Source organism: Strigops habroptila, chromosome 8 (genome assembly GCF_004027225.2).
Source record: "Strigops habroptila isolate Jane chromosome 8, bStrHab1.2.pri, whole genome shotgun sequence".
NCBI lineage: Eukaryota > Metazoa > Chordata > Aves > Psittaciformes > Psittacidae > Strigops > Strigops habroptila.
The window spans coordinates 50,157,833-50,176,923 of record NC_044284.2 but is presented as its reverse complement, the minus strand read 5'-3'; the positions used below and the strand labels follow the sequence as shown (position 1 = coordinate 50,176,923).

Genomic DNA, 19,091 nt, shown 5'->3' with positions numbered 1-19,091 from the left:
GCAACACTTCTTTGGTGCACTGTTTTTTATCGAATGCAATAAGAAAGAGCCCTTACCATAAAAGCACTACCACTAAACAAATGAGACTGACAACAATAGAAAAACAGAAAATAAATCTGTTACAATTTTGAAGACTGAGAACTAAAGTGCAAAGATATCTGAAGACTTCCAAGAGTCATGAATGGCGCGAATGTGAAACTAAACAAAGAAGTAGCTTTGCACAGGTCTAAGATCCAAGAGGCCAGTCAATACTAATCATCAACTTCTTACGTTAATTTGTGCCTTAGAAAAATCTAAGTCTAGGCTAATTGACCGGATTTCTTTCCTAGTCCAGGGAGAGAAAAGGCAATTCATTCCTTTCCTAAAAGGTTCGTAAGAGTAAAGAAAGAATTGCTCTCTGAAGATTCTTTTTCATTGCCACTGACTGGAAAAGGAACCTAAAAAACGTTAGACGAGATAAATTACTCCATTAGTGTATATCTAAAACCTTTCAACTTTAATGCTGTCTGAAGGTGTAGCACGCACGGCAGTTTTAAAATAGATTACTTAAAGGCACTCAGCCCCCATTACTTATTCCCCATGGAAGAATATTAAATATCAAAAAAGAAGAATTTAGGGTGAATGAAACTGACTCAACTTTTTACTTAGCTACTTTCCAGACCAGCATTTTGACATCTTAAATGTCAAATCTTACGTTCCTCAATTTAAAGAAAACAGTGTGAATCAAAAACCAGAAGCATGAAAAGTGGGGTTTTTTAAATCATGAGAGAGGCTTGTCTTACACTGTGTCTAGCTTCTGTCACACAGATAAAGCATAAGGAATGTTTGCAGTAACTTAAGGCTTTTTCTCTTTATGCAAGACTTTTTATCCCAAAGGTTCCTGTATCAGTTACAAACCTATTATATTCTAATACAACCATATATCTCTAAAGAGGTATTCAACCTCCAAAGAGGGAAATAGCATTATTACAGTTGTGCACAGCTGTAAATGCAAATAGTACATGAATTATCTTCGATGGAATGTAGCTTATGCAGACAGAAGTATAACAAGGAATTGAGACTAGCTCCATTCACTCTTCGGGGAAGGGATGAAATTTGTAGTTATGATTGGAAGCTGGTATCTCAGATCTGCAGAACTACACTGCATGAAATAAAAATGAACATTTTCTTCTAAGACTGACGTACTATCCATTGTGTAGAATTTTTCCACGTCCCTCACGATCACCGACTTCCTGTTTTTTGCTGCTTTTCTGGTTTCCTTTAAGATTTCAACCCCCCTCAAAATAATTCTGTTTATAAGGTTAGACAGTATTTCAGCTTGAGCTAACAGAGTGATTTGAATTTTCTGTTAACAGAAAACAGATCTCCACTCAATAGTAAATCTGGAAATCGAGAAAGGAAAACTGTCTGTACTTAAATAGTAGCAGTTATGCATACAGTTGTGACCTAGGAATTTAATTGAGGATTTGGATTCTCTTTTTAACATAATTCTGCTGAAGAATGAACTGCAATGCTACATAAAAGCAGACAGTTAAAATAATCGGTTTTTCTGTGGGAAATGTGTCTTCTGGATTAAGCTTAAAATCAGGTGCACTAATGATATTATATAAGCGTTACCTTGAAAATGATAAGTTGTAATTGAAGAACTGACTAACAGAGTCCTAAATCTCTGATTCGGTTTTATTTTCGCCAATAGTAGATAAAGGTTATACAGGAAAATAACTGATGCATCCTGTTTAATTTCCTGTATCACTTATCAGAAGAGACATTATGTCATTTGAGCAGATATACACAGTAACTTCAACAGGACATTCACGAACTGAATAGGCTTCTCACCTCCTCAGTAACCATTTAAAAAAAAGCCTCCTGGGTAATCCCAATGGAGAAATGCAAGAACCTTCTTGTGAAACATCCCTTTTGATGCAATTACTTACATTAAATCTATCTATGGTTTTCATTCTCCCACAGATACGTGCTTGAAGTATAGTATCCAATCTTCATACTTGTATTATTGGCAATTAAGCAGATACTGCAGTTTACAGCGTAAACATGCATACTCAATATCAAAATAAGGACAAGCACAGCATAAGCATGACCAAGGCTTCCAATACCTCTTTGCGTTTCCTTTCTGCCACATTATGTTATCTGCACTGGAGACTTGGGAATAACCACAGCCTGTCTATCTGTGCTCTGAGCAGACAGCTATGTTAGCAGACTGAGAGCTCAATTCCCACACATACGCTATTTGTTTGATTTTTGTATCTGCTTTTCTTCTTATGTGAGATACAAATATAAAATGGAGATGCTACCTTAATACAAACCAGGGCACAATGACCTTACTCTTATGACCTGGTAATAAGGATATGACTCATACTGTGAAAACAGACGTAAGTATTAGATCTGGTCTACATATAAGCTTAAGAAAAGCCTGTAGGACAGTAACATTACCATCGTAGTAGGAGAATGTTAAGAATTCTACAATTTTGGGCGACATGGTTCAGTACGAGGTGTCCCTGCCCATGGCAGGGGGGTTGGAACTAGATGATCTTAAGGTCCTTTCCAACCCAAACCATTCTATGATTCTATAAAAAATATGTTTCACTCTTGGTTATACTGTGTTTGTATCCTGAGCAGTGGGGTTTAAGAATTTTATGGATCACTCTTCAAATTAGTGACAAATATGGTTAAAATGTCTCGCAGGTACTGATAAAGCATTCCCACTATTTCTCAAACACAGTGATCTGCTCCCTGGCAGCATTACTCACATTCCATAGTAACAGTCTTTCCAAATAAAACTAAGAGGAGAGAAGAAAAGACATGTGACTAAGGTCATTTAAAATGGTAAGGTGACATAAAGAATTTAAAGGATTATAATTTTCAGAACTAAATTTTCAACTCCTTTTGAAATTAGCTCCACAGTACAGTAAACTGCACAGAAATTTAGAGCTCTGACACTTGAATCTCACCACAGTATTTAAGGTATCAATGTTTCCAGCTGTTTGTTTGGTTCTTCTGCCAAAAAGCACTTTTCCAATAGACAGAGGTGGCAGACAGAGTCATGTCTGCACCTTCCCTGCCTCTGCTTACAGAGCAGAATAGTAGGGTAAAATCCTACCCTGATGAAAGTAAAATGGCATTACCATGCTGGATGGCAAACTGGAAAGCCCCTGATACAAGCACTCATTGTTTGCAGTACTAGGAGACAACTCGGGACGTGTAACATTCTAAATCATTAAAGATGAGATGTGGTAGATTTTGTATCAGGCCCCTCTGGCAGTAACTTTTCTTCCCAACCTTTCACGGGACTAAATGGGCAAATTGCCTTTTTTCAGAATCGGTGTAAGGCTTACTCTATTCTTAAACAGAAAACATCATGGACACCTGAATGCAAAGAAGTAGTGTTACTCTACAAAATGCCATTTTAACAAGTTTTAAAGAAATCTGTAAACACAACAGTAACAAAAAACCCTGAACAAAACAAAGCCACCACAGAACCTGAGACTACTCTCTTCAAACATGACTAGTACCCAAGAGTACATTATTTAAATCAAAATATATGACTGGTCTGAACAGAACTCTAGTCTTTTCTTCTGCAAATTAAGATTTCTCAGGCCTATATTCTTTCCTCATCCATTTCAAGATCAGGAAAAACACTGTACTTTAATGGTCATTTCTATGACAATTCTAGTTCAATAACTGTATCTGTTGCAAATCAAAATAAAACATGACGTATCAGTCATAAGCCTATGCTTGTGCTAGATCACTTATACATTTTTAGAAGATGACTGTACAACATGAATTACAGGGCTTTTTATTCTCTTCCCACAGAGTTCTCATACTCTTCTAGATCATGTACTGTAAACTTAAGAATGAGGAAAAAGTACACTAAGACCAATCATTCAACCCTGCTAGTTCAGCCTGCAATCTGACTGCTATGTTCTCTTTTCTGACACTTCATGTCCCCAGATTATCCAACAGATATATAATTAACAAATGTTGATGTAAAACTAGAATAACACCCAACTCACTCTACAGTGCAAATGGCAAAAGCAAAAGATTACTTTAGTAAGTAAAAAATACATGCAAGTTGGAACTAGCTTGTAAGAAAGCACTAATCAAGAGTTAGATCTATTGAAGACAGTAATGATTTAGACTAAGTTTGCACACAAATGAAAAAGAAACACAGAATTTCTGCTGTGATATTATCTCACCTTTTTGGAATATAAATATAAGTTTGGAGTTCTTCCTGGAACTGGAATACCAGCTTTAGTCAATTTAATAAAATATTTTTGCACTCTACTGGCAACCTAGAAAAATAACGTGACAATTGAGTGTCAGATGAAATGTAACAGGTCTTCACTTCTAAGTTTTGCAGCATTGCTACATTGGTTCAGAATATAAGAACAAGAAATCCTCATTTTCTACTGTGCAACAAAGTACTCTAACCATTACCTATCTTATAATATTGCTTTTGTAGTATTTCCAGACACTTCAAAGGCAGACTTCAAAGAAAAAATAATAGCATTTTTTAAAAGTACACAGGAAATCTAGCAAAAATTGTGACAGAACGGAATGAATTTTAGCAGTTTGAAATCTGCTGAAGCTAAACTTACTCCTTCTTAACAATGACAGAAAAATCTCATAGCATACAGAAAGTACTTCTACATTTTATTTATAAAATAAGCAAGCATATATTTTTTCAGGTATGGAGGTATACCTGTAAGTATAAATATGGTCAGAGATGAGGTAATCTTGTAAAGTGAAATACTTAAGTATATTTTTATCTGAAAGCACACAACTGAAACAGGAAAAATTAAAATACACTTTAAACACAGAACATTGGCATTTTTAACTTCTGGTCAAAAGGGTGAAATTATCTAACTTAAGGGAAAAATCTCAACAAGTCAGATGCAGATATACTTGGTGACTCCATAACTGTGTCCTATTGTGGATCTCTGCCCCAGTACAGAACTAATTCTTCCGTCTGTGAGTATTCACACGTCTGCCCATTCTGCAGTATTGAAGTGCAGGAAATTCTGCACTCCAGTGTAACTCAACCTGAGAACAGCTGGTGTCACTAACCATATAGAATTAAATGCAAGCTGTCAAAATCTAATCAACATCTAAGTCTGGCAGCTTTGTCATGGGCTTTGGAGCACCTTTAAAATTCCATATTTGAGATCAAGAGTCACATATTTACTAGTGAAATGCAGGCCTTGCTGTTACATTTTTAAGAAAAAGTGATTACTAATAAGATACTGGATTTCACTTATTGCTATTTAAAAAACCAGACATCTACAAATAAATCTTCAATGAATCTGTATCAACTGCTAAGACACAGTGACTGACATCACTTTTATCACAGTACAAGCACTCAAACGATGCCCAAGCAGTCAAATGTTTTTCCTAGAAAAATAATTGCTATTGCTTTATTTTTGAACATTACAAAAAATAAATATACCCTATTTTTTTTTAATCCCTCAGTTTATGAATTGGGGGAGGAGGGGTGCTGACAGAAAAAACCCTCAAATTAGAAATAAATCACTTAGGTGTTGAAGAGAGAGCTGGATATAATCTTAGTGCTGCCTAAAAAGCTTTGGGGAAAAAAAAAAAAAAGCCAAGGAAAGGGATTACTTCTCAAAGTGTTTTACTTGTTACCTGCTTTGCTGTTCTATTTCCCAGTTCATCAGCTATCTTCTGCCACCGTCGGGACTCTACTTCCTCCGGTGGATACTTCAAGAGCAATTGCTCCAGTTTTTTCTAAATCAACAAGGAAAAAACATAAATATATCTTTCCTAGTAGCGGTATGAGTTGTCAAAAGATGAGTATCTACATACACGTGACTCTGAAATTCTAAGTGCTTTAAACATTATTAGAAAATTTGTTTTTATTCTCATGCATGTTACTACAGCCACAAAATGGAAGAGTTTGCTCTTACCTGTTCCTCTACAGTCCACAGCTGGTTAAAAGTTTCAGGTTTGGTCTCATCACAAAGTCGTCCTCTTATCATCTGCTTAAATATAGTATATAAAATGGAACACGTATTTAGAAAAACACAATTACGATAACTTGATTTTAACCCTTTTCCTTCTTAAGTAAAACCAAAACCAAACCCAAAAAAATGCATGAAAACTTGAAAATTTGCCCAAAGTAAGTTCTCCGATTTGAGTACATGAATAACATCATCACCAATATTAATGTTGGAAGTGACATTTAGGATTATCCACATCCCCATATTAAAAAAAAAAAAAACAAACAACCTATTTTTGTAAAATTTTATCTTTCCTTTTGTAATAACTACCTGTGGACGACTGTTAGTAGAACCTTCTGGACCATCACTTAAAGGCAAGACAGAGTATGAAATAGACTCTCCATCCTTCTTGGGATCCAAAGGACTTTTTGGTCTTGCAGGTATACCTACTGTAAGCAACACAAAAAAGGAATTATTAAACCTCCACACTGATCTTTGCCTTCTTGTAACATATGCCCACTTTCCTTTTACCTTTGTCAAAAATCAGCTTTACTCTCCTACTGTTACGTTTTCGGTTTTTAAATTCCCTCTCAAAGTTTCCAAGGCTAGTGGTGTATTGGTCCCACGCAATCTCAGGGAGCTGAACAACTCTCTGAGGATATGGAAGACCCATATCAACCTGAAAAAACAAGAATGAGAAATGAAAAGCAATATTTAATGCAACTGCTGTCTCTCCAAACAAAAAATTACAAATCCTGAAAGGTTATGAAAACCTGATACTGCTTTTTAGCTAACAGCAGAATTCAAAATCAGAATTTTTCAAGTGCCATGCAGCACACAGTCTTTTTAAGGAGAAGATATCTTTCAAAAATAATACACAACAGTGCATATAAAATATGCAGCGGCACGGTCAATGATGGCTTATTGAGCATAAATCTTTAAAGCATGTATTTCACAGTTGAAATCAGTTGACTTCAGTCAGTCATTCAACTATATTCTTCTGACTTCCAAATCTGCTACTGTCTATCTTTTATTTTGTTTAAACATATTGTTTGTCCAGGATTTGTACCTTTTTTAACACAGGGAACTGTAAGATTCTGAGTTTCATCATCTGATAAACCTAACCTGTATTTTACACCACTTTCATTGTCTTCTGCCTAGAACACAGCTGTTGCAAAACTCAGCACTTTATTTAAAGGTCAACCTTATGAATATCATTCTTTTGATTTAGAGACAAAAATACACCAGATACCTCCAACTATCATTAGTATGTCCCTGTACAATGATTACCAAATGGAACACTATTACATCATGCATGCCATTAACTCATCTCAAAATCTAATGCAAAGACAACGACTGAAACCAACGGATTTATATCAGATCTCTCTTTAAACTTAGATGTCAACAAACTTAGGAGAAGAGCGCCATAAAATACCTACTTATTCTTCACTGAAATACAACATGCTGCTACCAGACTAGAAGGTCAAGCACATTTGCCACTGGTAGATGTGGCAGCAAGAACACATTCAAGCTTTAAGCATTTTTCAGTATCCCTGTTACTAGTTTTTATTAAAGCTTGAAAATAAAATTGTTTCCTTATCAAAATTAATTCTCCTCAATATTCTACTATGTTATCCAGAACTCAGGTATGTTTTCTAGTGCTCATTTTGGTTGCAAGTTAAGAACTACGTTTCCTGCTCCTTAAAATGTACCCTACCAAATTACACTCACAGCACAACATTTAACTTTCTCTAATGAGAAAGTTATGAATTCTTGATCTGATGCTTTATATGAATAACTTCCAGTCACCTGTAGATTTCAAGTTATCTTAAAATGCCTAAACTACAATTAGAAATTTAAAGATTATATTTCAACATACCAAAAAAAGGAATGAAAGCATATCTAATAAAATCATTGAAGACCTATGTCTTACAGATTTAATAATAAAACAAAGAGCAACATTTGCTCAGCAGATAAAGAACTTTAAACTCAATGTTTATGCAAGTATATACAGAACTCCAATTTCTATAGATGATGAATTACTAGTTATTAAAAGCAAGAACCACCTCCAAGTAAGACTTAAGAAAAGCCCATTGAAATACCTTCTTCTGGAGTCTTTCCACAAATCCAATAGGATCTTTCAGCGCTTCTCTCTGGTGTCTGCCTAAACTTTCAAGGTCTTGAACTGCTTGAGTACGTTGAGCCTCGAGTACAGCAATCGTCTGTAACAGTCTCTGATAACTACAGAGACAAAGGAAAATGTCTCACTAAATTCATCTTTAAAAGTGACACCACCCACCATCTAAATACTAGCCATGATTACCTACTAGCATCTACCAGATTTCGCAGCTTATCTGAAACAGTTCATAGACATTTTTACTGAATTATATAAAAAAATATATCAAATCTGAGTAGTAGATGAGTTTATATAAACCCCATAAAAACAAACAAACAAACAAAAATCAACCCACAGTGATTTCTTTTAAACGTAAATTCTATACTAGCGAGAGCAGTATGGTATCAAGGACAACCTATTCATGTTCTCAATAGCTATGAGCAACAAACTTTGCTTACAAAGGTAAAAAAAAACAAACAAAAAAACCCCCAAAACAAACCACAAAGAAAATTGCCTAATTTCTTTTTGACTTCAAAATCTGCTTCCTTCTACCCCAATACAAATGACTCCACCATAGAATTTTAACATTTCACTCAACCACCCACAGGGTGGACAGGAATGTCTCAGAAACTGCATCTATCATTTCACAGAAGCCTCACCTTGGAGCAGAATATGAGAATCATTTCTAAAATGTAACAATAAACCAAGAAATAAGTAATTTGCAAAATACATAGAAAACAGATTCCTCTAAGAATACACAAGTTAAATGAAAATGCCAGCCTTCCCTCAAACCTGCTGTCTCAGATTCACACTCAGTCTTGATTGTCTATTTAACAGATAGATTTGAGTCACTGATGTGACTATCATACCTTACCCGATAATGTATGTTTCTGTTTTCTATAAAGCTATTTTCTATATTTTCTATAAAGCTATTTTCTATTTTCTATAAAGCTGTTTTCTATAAAGCTAACTCAGAGTCAGGAAATACTACTATATTGTAACACAGCCTTTAAAAATGGGTAACTGCATTTAATACTTTTTATTAGCATTAAACTTAGAGTTGTCCACTTCAGTTTCTGAATCATATAGTCACCCATGGCCTCTTTGTTGCAAATTACTGTACGTCAACTTTTTTCATGCATATGTTTTCTGACATTTAATATTACAACTGCACATTAGCTCAGCACAAAACGCAACCTGATGCATAATAAAATCAGGTAAGATCTATTCACTACTACAGTAAATTTTCTTTCTATTCCCTTATTGCTTAAACAAAGACAAGCCTAACACAATGAATTCCACATGTATTACAGAAAAGATCCAGAGGTTACTGAGCTAATGGAAGTTTTTCAATTTACTGCACTGGTAACTGGGTAAGGCTTTAAGTGGAGGGACGTAAACAGCCTGAAGGCAAAATACAGGCTTCGTACCATCAGATATTGAAGTTTCTACCTAAACTTCAGACATTAAACTGCTGCCTCCCCATGAAAAAGGGTAATTTTCTTTCCACTCAATTATAATATTTGAAAACATAAAATATAACCATATCTTCTCAAGTTTGAAACAAAAATACTGAGCTTGTTTGAAAACAGTAGGATACAATTATGTTATGAATTTATTATTATTTAAATTTGTCTGCACATATTCAAGTTTATATGCAACTAAATCCTAAAATGCTTGTTAAATAGGCCATTGATATTGGAACAGTAGAGGAATATTTTCAGTACTGAAAGTTGTGCTCCAGTTTCTTCTAAACAAAATAACTTCACATAAAGGAAGATAATTATTGGGGCTATTCTTGAACCGGTGAAAAATGAACTCAGAAATAACTTTCAAACGTAGTGATAGCACATCAAAACTGGCCTGAGACAAGACCACAGATCAGTGTTACAGGCTTACAGGAATCACTGTATGTGGAATTAAGATCTTAGTTTTTACCAATAGCAGCTGATTGTTGCCTAGTTTTGTGCTGGGCAGGATCTGTCCATGCTCAGGTGGACTGGCAGAACTTCCTATGCAGAAGCCTGCCTTGCATGCTCCAAAGAAATGAAACATATGCAGGCTGCTAACGCGTTTTGTGTAGATGCAGCTGTAACAACACAGAAGAGCTGAATGATATCTGGGGAGATGATTTAACCTGGACAACAGAAAGCCTTTCTCTATCAGCAGGGGGCAAAACTCCTATACAAGACTCTGCGGTTACCTCTAGTCATGATAACAACAGGCTTAGTAGCATGCACATAAATTTGCATTTAAGATTATGTTCATTAAATACGTGCCTTTCTTTTCTTGAGCCATTTGACTTCATTTATTCAAATTATATTTCAGTGATTGCTTTTCCAAATGAAATTGAAAGAAAACAATAATTTTATTTAAAAATTTACATACATAGAAGAAAAAAAAAGGCAACCAAATGTCGGCAATTCCAATGAAATACTAATTTAATGATGATAATCATGTGTAAAGTGGAAGAAGAAATCATCTTAATGAAGTGGCCTTAAACAATTAAGGCTGAATGGAAAGAAAAGAAATGACATTTTGGGAGAAATAACAAACCAAACAAGAACACTGAACTCCAATTACTTCCCTCATTAAAACATTCACGTGACCTCACTGAAGCAATCACTGACTTGAACATAAAGGGTTCAGAAAAGATACCTCTGGTCTTCATGAAAATACATAGAATATTAGAAAAACGTGAGGATCATTCAAAAACATGTCATGTGATGTTGATCTGTGCGTATATAGCACTATTATAATGAAATAATTCAAGAGAGAAAAGCGGGGTTTTGAACAAACTGTTCAGACAAAAAGATTCCTAGCACTCTTTTTAACTCTGCTAAAGAAAAGTATTATCTTGGGGCTATTTACTTTAACATACATATTCAGTTCATGTGAATGAATATATTCTGAAACCCAGAAATAAGACTGCAATTTTATCAAATGAATATCAGAAGTACTGAAATGCACCAAAATGTGTATTTTGGGGTCTTATATTGCCAAGAAAAACCTGACAATACTAATCCTGAAATGCATAGTTTGCTTAGTCCATATTCAGGTGCTTCAGATTTGCTGCACTCCCTCCGAACCACTGCATTCCCTTTTAAATTCCAACATGCCTTTTTAACTGACTGTCTTATAATATGGCCACATATGTTCTTTTAAGGTTTGAACCACTACTGTTTTCACATGATTTTACAAGCTTTTAGTTCTCTGGCCCTACACGACTGTAATAAAGCCAAGTATTTCTCTGAAAAAGCAGTAAGCCAAATAACAACACACATGTTGAACACTTTCTCGAAGCCTCTGTCTGTTCTGGCTTCTTAGTCTCAAGCAGTAACATAATACTTCTGGTGCATTAAGCAACAGACTGTGCATAATTTCCAGGACTATATAAAAAAAAAGAAAAAACCCATGGCTAACAATTTTACTGTACATCTTCCAAGGCTCTTTGTAAATAAGCACAACAATTATGATTCAAACTACCTCCTGCAGTTGTGCTAACATCCTCTAAAATTTAAAAAGCTTAATGAAGATAAAAAGAAAGTAACTGGGACCCTGCTCACTAAAACCAAAACTGGGTCTATCCTTCGATGGATGCTCAAAGAGCAATCTCTAAATTATCCAGCTACAGTTACATAACTTTACAGAAAGATCTGTAAGGAATTACCAAGGAGAATTATCTCCTCTCCTCTGCCAAAACAAACTCATGCAACTAAAAATGCGTAATTTGAGTAAACTCACAGTCAGTCATATCCCCTACACTGACAGAAGTTACACTTTTCTCAGTTCTAATTACTAAATTGTTAGCACATTCAAAACCTGAAGCAGTTTTCTTTGAAAGAAAACTTTCATTCTACAGAATGTAATTCTGTGTTTTCAAAATCCCAGTAGCTAAACACTCTTGTAATTTCTTAAATCATGTTAACAGCCAGGAATCTTCCAGATGAACACTTGAATAGTTCAGTATAGTATGGAAAGTTTCAGTATCTCTCTGTTGAAAAACCTTGATTAACACGGGGTTTCGAGGGACCAATATTTAAAAAAGGAAAGCCACTTCTTTAAGATTGATAGATACTGATGAGCAGGGATTCCTGCTGATTCAGTAGTTCTGCTGCAGCAATAATTACTCCACTTTTTTAGACTGCTCCATAAAATAACTACGACATAGCAGAGCCACATTTCTGGAAGTCCTGCCATAAGCAATTAGTTATTACACTATTCATTTTCATGAACCTTATTCTAATAGTGATTAGGGACAGAGCGGCCTCCTCTCATCTGTGATAAAGCTTGAAAATAGTGTAGCTAGTACTTTAATGAGACCCATTCCCACTTTGATACAGTTTTCTGAGATCTACTTTCAAGATGCTTTTTTTCCCCCCATGTTTTCCATCTTGTGATAACAGTATTTACATTTCCAGATCATGTACCCATAGTTACATCACAGATTTTCTTTGCATATTTATTTAGAAATATATATATGGAGTCAATCTGCCTTAAGAATAGCATATTTCTTAAGTTTACTCTAATTTTTTATACTAAAGGGATTAACATTAGTCTGTACAATAGGCAGCGACATTTGGCGTTCTTAAATAAATTCATTTCAGTATTACAGTAAGAGTCATTCAGTCACAAAGGCTAGTCCCTCTGGTTTCTGAAGGTTTCCTCTCCCTTTAAGATAAGAACATACTGTACTTCAAACCTTAAGTGAATGCATGATGTGACAAACTGATACTACAAAACCAAGATTTTAACTTTTAGGTAGCTAACTCAAATCAGTGGATGGAATGAAGGAAATGAAGCTTTCCAATTAAATTGCAGTACTTAAACGTGAAGCATCACTTTTGTCCTGTTGAACAATGTAAGGAGCAGACATAAAAGTGGCTGTTGGTAACATTCACTGAACACCACAAAAATGCCAAGCTTCCTCTAAATATAAGCCCCCACAAAGTCTTAATGCTCAAACATTGAAGAACAAATGAGAAAATTTCTGCCACTGGTTTTACCCACAAAAAAGAAGAATTTTTATGTTTAAAGCAAACTTTTTTCTGTATTTCCAAGAGCAGTGACACAAAATTGGTACGTATCAGCAATAACGAGGCTTTGAGCAAGTCTTTGTTTTATTGCCATCTACTGGCACTCTGGCAAAGTACAGATTAAAACATGCTCTCCTATACTTAGTCATTTATCACTTAGGATTTTCGTCTACCAATGGCGATTCAGAAAAAAAATCCCATATTAGTTTTCTTACAATAAAGTATTAGATAATAAACATGTTGTAAGACCACAAATTACTGCAGGTAAGGGGAAACATTAATGGCATTTCAAATTCCCAAGTTCACCCATGGCAGCTGTAGTGAGAGACTGACTTCCTGAAAAAATCTTTAAGTCAGATAAAACATAATCTTCTAATTTCAAATAAATGTTTTGGTTTGGGTTTTGTTTGTTGGTTTCAGTTCAGAAATACCAGATAATTCTTCCAGCTTTTAAACTTTATCTGAAATCTTTGCCGGTGGTATGATACAGTAATTTTAACACTGTCTAGTTGCTCACAAATTATTTTGATGTGCATCGGAGATTTCAAATCTCTTACTGCACTAGGCAGGAGTGCTGGGATTCAGTGCTAGATTTGTAGAACACACAGCAGCAGAGGAAGCAGAAGATACTGATAAAAGAGTGGTCCTTCTTTGATCTCCCTTCAGAAACAGGAAAGAGTTTAAGGGCATAATCAGTAAGACCATATATCAACTCCTATCAGGACTTATAGAAGCACCTTTGCCTGAATAAAGCAGCATATGGTAGGTTTTTGCTTACCTAATGCTTAGATACTATGACCAAGGTAATCTACTTATAGTCAATTCTGCAACTCATTATGAAATCATTTTCCACTCTACCTTAAACTCTTTACACATACTGCAATTTACTGTATTTTCTCTATCCATATTTAACATGCTTCCAAAAGACTTCCAAGACATGTAAATAATTAAACTGTATCTCCATTTTATACGTGAAACAACCAAAGCATACATTAAGCGGCTTCTCCAAGTCTACCCCACCAGTAACAGAACAAAACTATTTCCGAATGAAAGCCTCAGGTGGTAACACACCCCTACTTCAAACAAACAAACAAACAAACAAACAAACCAACCAACCCCAGAACGAAGCAAAAAAACTTAAAAGAAACAACAAACCTCAACCAAACCAGGAAACTCTTCTGCAGTCTTTTACCTGAATGCAAAAAAGCCATTTTCCACTCTATTTTCACCTTCCTTCTAACTTTTACAGCTCCAAACTTCATAATTCAAGCAACTTAATGCTATTTTATTGGTTATGAACGTGTGATGTCCCTTTCTTTTTAAATCCTTAACTCTGTCCCAGAAACAGAACACCCACTCATATACTTCTACAGGCTTCATTCTTGTCAAGAGCTGTCCACCGCACTCAGCAGGATTTAATACTAGCTGTACAAAGGCACTTTTACCAAACACCCACATTTCCAACAAGTTTTCAAAATTTTTAGTAGCAATTAGGTCTCTGTGTCTCTAAACAAATGTGTAACTTGTTTCAGTCTTGTCAACGTGAAAGGTTAAAACATCATCCATCAGTCCTCCCCCAGTTAACACATTTTAATATAGCTTTTTGATCTTCCTTGAACAGCACTTTGTAAAGTATTTGCCTGCGGGACACTGACATTTAGTAGGAAAGAAGATATAGGTCCCTGTCATCCCTCTATTTTCAGGGCTTGGAGTGACATGATGAAGTGGCAGTAAAATTATTTTCCTCACAAGGGCCACAGAAAGACAGACTGACAGCACATCCCCAACTCCTTCTCCTCGTCTCTAATTGGAATGGTCCTAACTCCTTTACTGAGAGAAAAATACCACAGATTCCTCCAGTATCTCCACTTAGACAATCATCTCTAAGCAGATGTTGGGGGAAGAAATCATTCAGAAGAGGCTTTCTTCCAAAGACAAAACAGGAGCGACCCATATCACCATGAAACTGACCAACTGCACAGAAATTCTCTGAACAAAACAACTGGAGAAAGTTAACACCACTGATTACTGTACTCCTTCAACACACTCTATCTTAGTTTATGCAGATTTTTACTGAAACCCAAGGAAGAACCCCGCCAGTTAATTCAGGTGTATATTCTTGCCATAGGAAAAAATTAGCATATTCCTTCAAGTATTCTGTTACTGTAATATCTGAAGACTGTAACTGGATTACAAGAACATGATGTGCAATCATGAGAAACTGAATGCTCTAACAGCAACACAAAGAAACATTCACTTAATCTTTTTTTGGCTAAAGAAGAGGATGGAAAATGAGAAAAATGTACGTTTTTATTAGCACTTGCTATGGTAATAAACAATGGACAGGCACGTTTGGTCCTTGGCCTAGGAAGCATAAAACTTCCAAAAGGTTGTTATACAAAGTAACAGCATATCTTCACCTTGAACTACACAAAGCAAAATAAAGACATGCAATACTGAAAAACTGAAGAATCAGCTGGCTATTCCTAGCAAGAATAAAATTTAAAGGAAACCTAAAAGCAGGATCTGTCCTCTCAAAATAGTATATAAGTACTTTCTAAGTACTAAAGAAACACGCATCTTGATTAGAACTTACTGTTGAGACTAAAACATTAATACACACTTCTCGTAAAATTCCTTTCTAAAATATACTGCCAGTCAGTTTTGCAGTTCATGATGGAGATGCTATCAAAACATCATATAAGACCACAACAAATACTTAGGACTGGTAATGGAGTTTGGTAAAGCTAGATTAGTTAAAACTGAAGAGTAAAGATAGCTGCACTCTCACAGCACCTGCCAGTCACTATGTTCTTGTTTTCTTGGTGGCATCATTACACTTACGAGTATTTTAGTGAAATGCATGCACCTCCCTACCAAGTAGGCAGCTATGATAATATAAATTATTCCTTGTCCCACCAGACATACTTTATGTTGGCATAACCATACTTCATCACTTCTACCTTTGCTAAGCATCCCTTGTGTGCATTGCCAAAAACACAGCCAAAGCATTACTCTCCCCTGTGCTGGGTGAACAGATTATGACCCCACATTTTCTTGGTTTTCTCTCTTTTTAAATTAGGACAATGAATTTGCTAAGTTGTTTTTTTTTTTTTTTTTTTACTTTTTTTGCCCAACTGGTATTTCTTACACATTGAAAACATTTTTAGTATTTACTAATACTTAATTTTCCAGTTTAGATGAATTTACTAATAAGGATCCTTGGAAATGGTAAGCATTTCCAAATCAACAGGTAGAAAAATAACTTTCTACTTTTTTCTGTATTAAAGTAATAACTTTGTGGTTTTTTGTTGTTTTGGGTTGTGTTTGGGTTTTTTGGGGTTTTGTTTGTTGTTCTGGTTTTGCGATTTCTTTTGGGTTTTTTTCCCCTTAAATTTTTGCATTTCCCCCCACCCGCCATGATTTTTGATTCATGTTGATCAAAGAACTCTGAAAGAAAAGTTAAGTTCCTGTATGTTCCTAAAAACTGGCAGTTTGGAAACAGGGAGAGACCACAACTACTGTCTCCACAAGAGACAGGCAAGCAGCATTCAACTATTACTCTTCACATTCTTGGGTCAATCCATCAGCACTCATACATATTACTACCAAGCGAGCCAGCACGGAAGCAGCTCTGCGCTGGAGAGCTCACGCTCTTTTCCAGGACAGGATGCTGCAACAAAGACCCCTGGAGGTGAGAGCACAGGCAGAATAAGAAAAGCAGGTAGCAGGCAAATCAGGAGCGAAGAGACTTCAAGGAGCAAAGCACACAATTCCAAAAGAAATGAGGCTTTGCTTTCCACAGGAGGCATTATTTAAATGAGAATCACACTGTGTTTGATAGTGCTGTTCACTGGGATTGTGGTTGACAGCAAGATAACTATGTTCAAGAAAGAAAAATGAATTTGACAAATGTACTTGACATTTAAAGGCTGCTAGAGTTAAGCCTATTACTAGAGGGAGAAAAGAAGATACAGCACATGCCCAAGGCATTCTCTCTTGCAAATTAAGAACTCCAGTTTATGTAATTATAAAACATGATCCTATGGTTACAAAAATACTCCTAACTAAACCTTACTCTTCAGTCCTGCAATAATCTTGTGTCACTTGTAACTCTTCCATTGATAAGTATTTATAGACAGAAATGATTTTATAAAACATGATAAAATAATAATCTTAGCAGTAAAGAAATTCTCAAAATACTTAATACTTTAAGCTCGTGTAAAATATAGCAATGATTTCTTAAACAAATGTGGTTCTATGCCCATTACACTAACATCTTTTAATAGTATCACTGTATGTCCCACCACTCCTGTGTGGAACAAAGGGTGAATTAAATCTAATATATATGGCATATATGTTTTTTTTAAGTTATTAACTTCTATTGCTCTTCAGCATTAAAAATGTATACTTCCTCAATTCTTCTATATTGATGACATTCTTTGAAGTACTCAGAGGTTACATGTTTACAAATTACTTGCCAACTCATAATATTCTTGACCCCAGTATGGATTAAAACTGCTACTACAAAAAGTAACTCGATTTGTATCAATTCCGGTTACTACAATGTGAGAATCAAAGTCTCCTCAGACTACAGCTCTGTCTCTCACATAAATAATGAGACAAAGGTGTCCTTAAAAATAATACAGGAAGATAATTTATTCTATAATATTAGCTACTCCTAGTTACCTGACAAAGGAATATTAGATTATCTGACTTATCTGTGCATTAAAATAAATCCATACTGTGTGATAAATTTGACCTTAATTCTGAGACATAGATCTGAATATATGGGGATAAATTACAAAACTGATGTAGTATTTTTATTCTTATCCAAAATATATACAGACATGGAGATTTTATCTTAAAATATATTCATGTAAAGTGGTTTAATTTTTAATACTAGTTGTCATCCAGTTAAGGAAAAAAACATGGTGCTGGTAAAACTAGAAGTTCACATTAGTGAAAAAGACTGCTACCGGATTACATTACAGTTACACTTTAAGAAGAATCTGTTTAAGGCACTTACAGCAAGGTGCACCAGACCCTATTCTAGCAAGGCATGTGCAGTAATTTTTATAGAGAACTGTCTTAATCCGATTCATTAGGCAGAAACATTTGTGACAGAATTAAATACAAAATACCACAGGAAATGCCACAGATTTTTTTTCTTTCTCACATTCATATAACATTAAAAGTGCACTCAAAACCATTAACAGTATTACTATGAATTGTCAATTATATATTAAATCTGATTGCATGATCCTACACAGTCTTCTGCCCCCAAGGCCTCTGCAACAATCCAGCCCACAGTAGGTAAGAATTCACAAGACTGTGTTTTAAGAGATGTATTAAAATATTTCATTTTAATCTGTCTTCAGTTTAAATGTCAGTACAGCTATTACGATTTTTAATATTATAAAGTAATAAATGAAATGAAAGATGTATGAAAATATCTATCTACTGAAAAAAATATGCAAGGTCCTAACTCTTGCAGCTGAATGTCTGCAGGCAAGTGCTCATGCATAATTCTTGTATTTCAGTGAGCTTACTTACCTACAAGGCCTAAGTGGTTCCTATAAAGCTAACTACAGTTTACAGGATCCTAGAAATACACTGTATAATGCACTATATGCACATGAAAACTCAATTCCCCAATTACAATTTCATCTAGAACTCAGAGCTAAGTGTTGAACAAAAAGTTTCCCCTCATGCAACCTAACACCTGCCAAACACTGCAAATCTCCAAAGAGAGGAAGAGAGGAAGAACAAAAAAAGAAAAAAGAGCATTAAATGGAACACTGGGCAAAGGGGGAAATGTACTGAGAATAAAACATTGCATAACATAGAAAATTAAAGTAAACTACTGCACTATAAGAAAGAATTAAACTATAAAAAGACATAGTACAGAGATATGGGAAACTCCTGAGGAAAGACATATGCAAAACACTAAGCACAGCATATAAA

At 35.2% G+C, this 19,091-nt stretch overlaps 1 protein-coding gene across 7 annotated transcripts in view; it reads right to left on the bottom strand.

The window, feature by feature from the left end:
- The window catches only part of ZZZ3 (zinc finger ZZ-type containing 3), a 63,715-nt gene that overhangs the window by 10,229 nt on the left and 34,395 nt on the right, over nucleotides 1–19,091 (bottom strand). For 3 of the 7 annotated variants that reach the window (XM_030493908.1, XM_030493910.1, XM_030493909.1), the window contains exons 4-9: nucleotides 8,075–8,213; nucleotides 6,504–6,651; nucleotides 6,303–6,421; nucleotides 5,940–6,014; nucleotides 5,659–5,760; nucleotides 4,212–4,307 (exon numbers count right to left, since the gene is read on the bottom strand). In XM_030493908.1, coding sequence (XP_030349768.1) covers nucleotides 4,212–4,307; nucleotides 5,659–5,760; nucleotides 5,940–6,014; nucleotides 6,303–6,421; nucleotides 6,504–6,651; nucleotides 8,075–8,213 — 679 coding nt within the window. The remainder of the gene's footprint in view (nucleotides 1–4,211; nucleotides 4,308–5,658; nucleotides 5,761–5,939; nucleotides 6,015–6,302; nucleotides 6,422–6,503; nucleotides 6,652–8,074; nucleotides 8,214–19,091) is intronic. The other 4 variants (XM_030493911.1, XM_030493912.1, XM_030493913.1 and 1 more) reach the window with 3 other exon arrangements.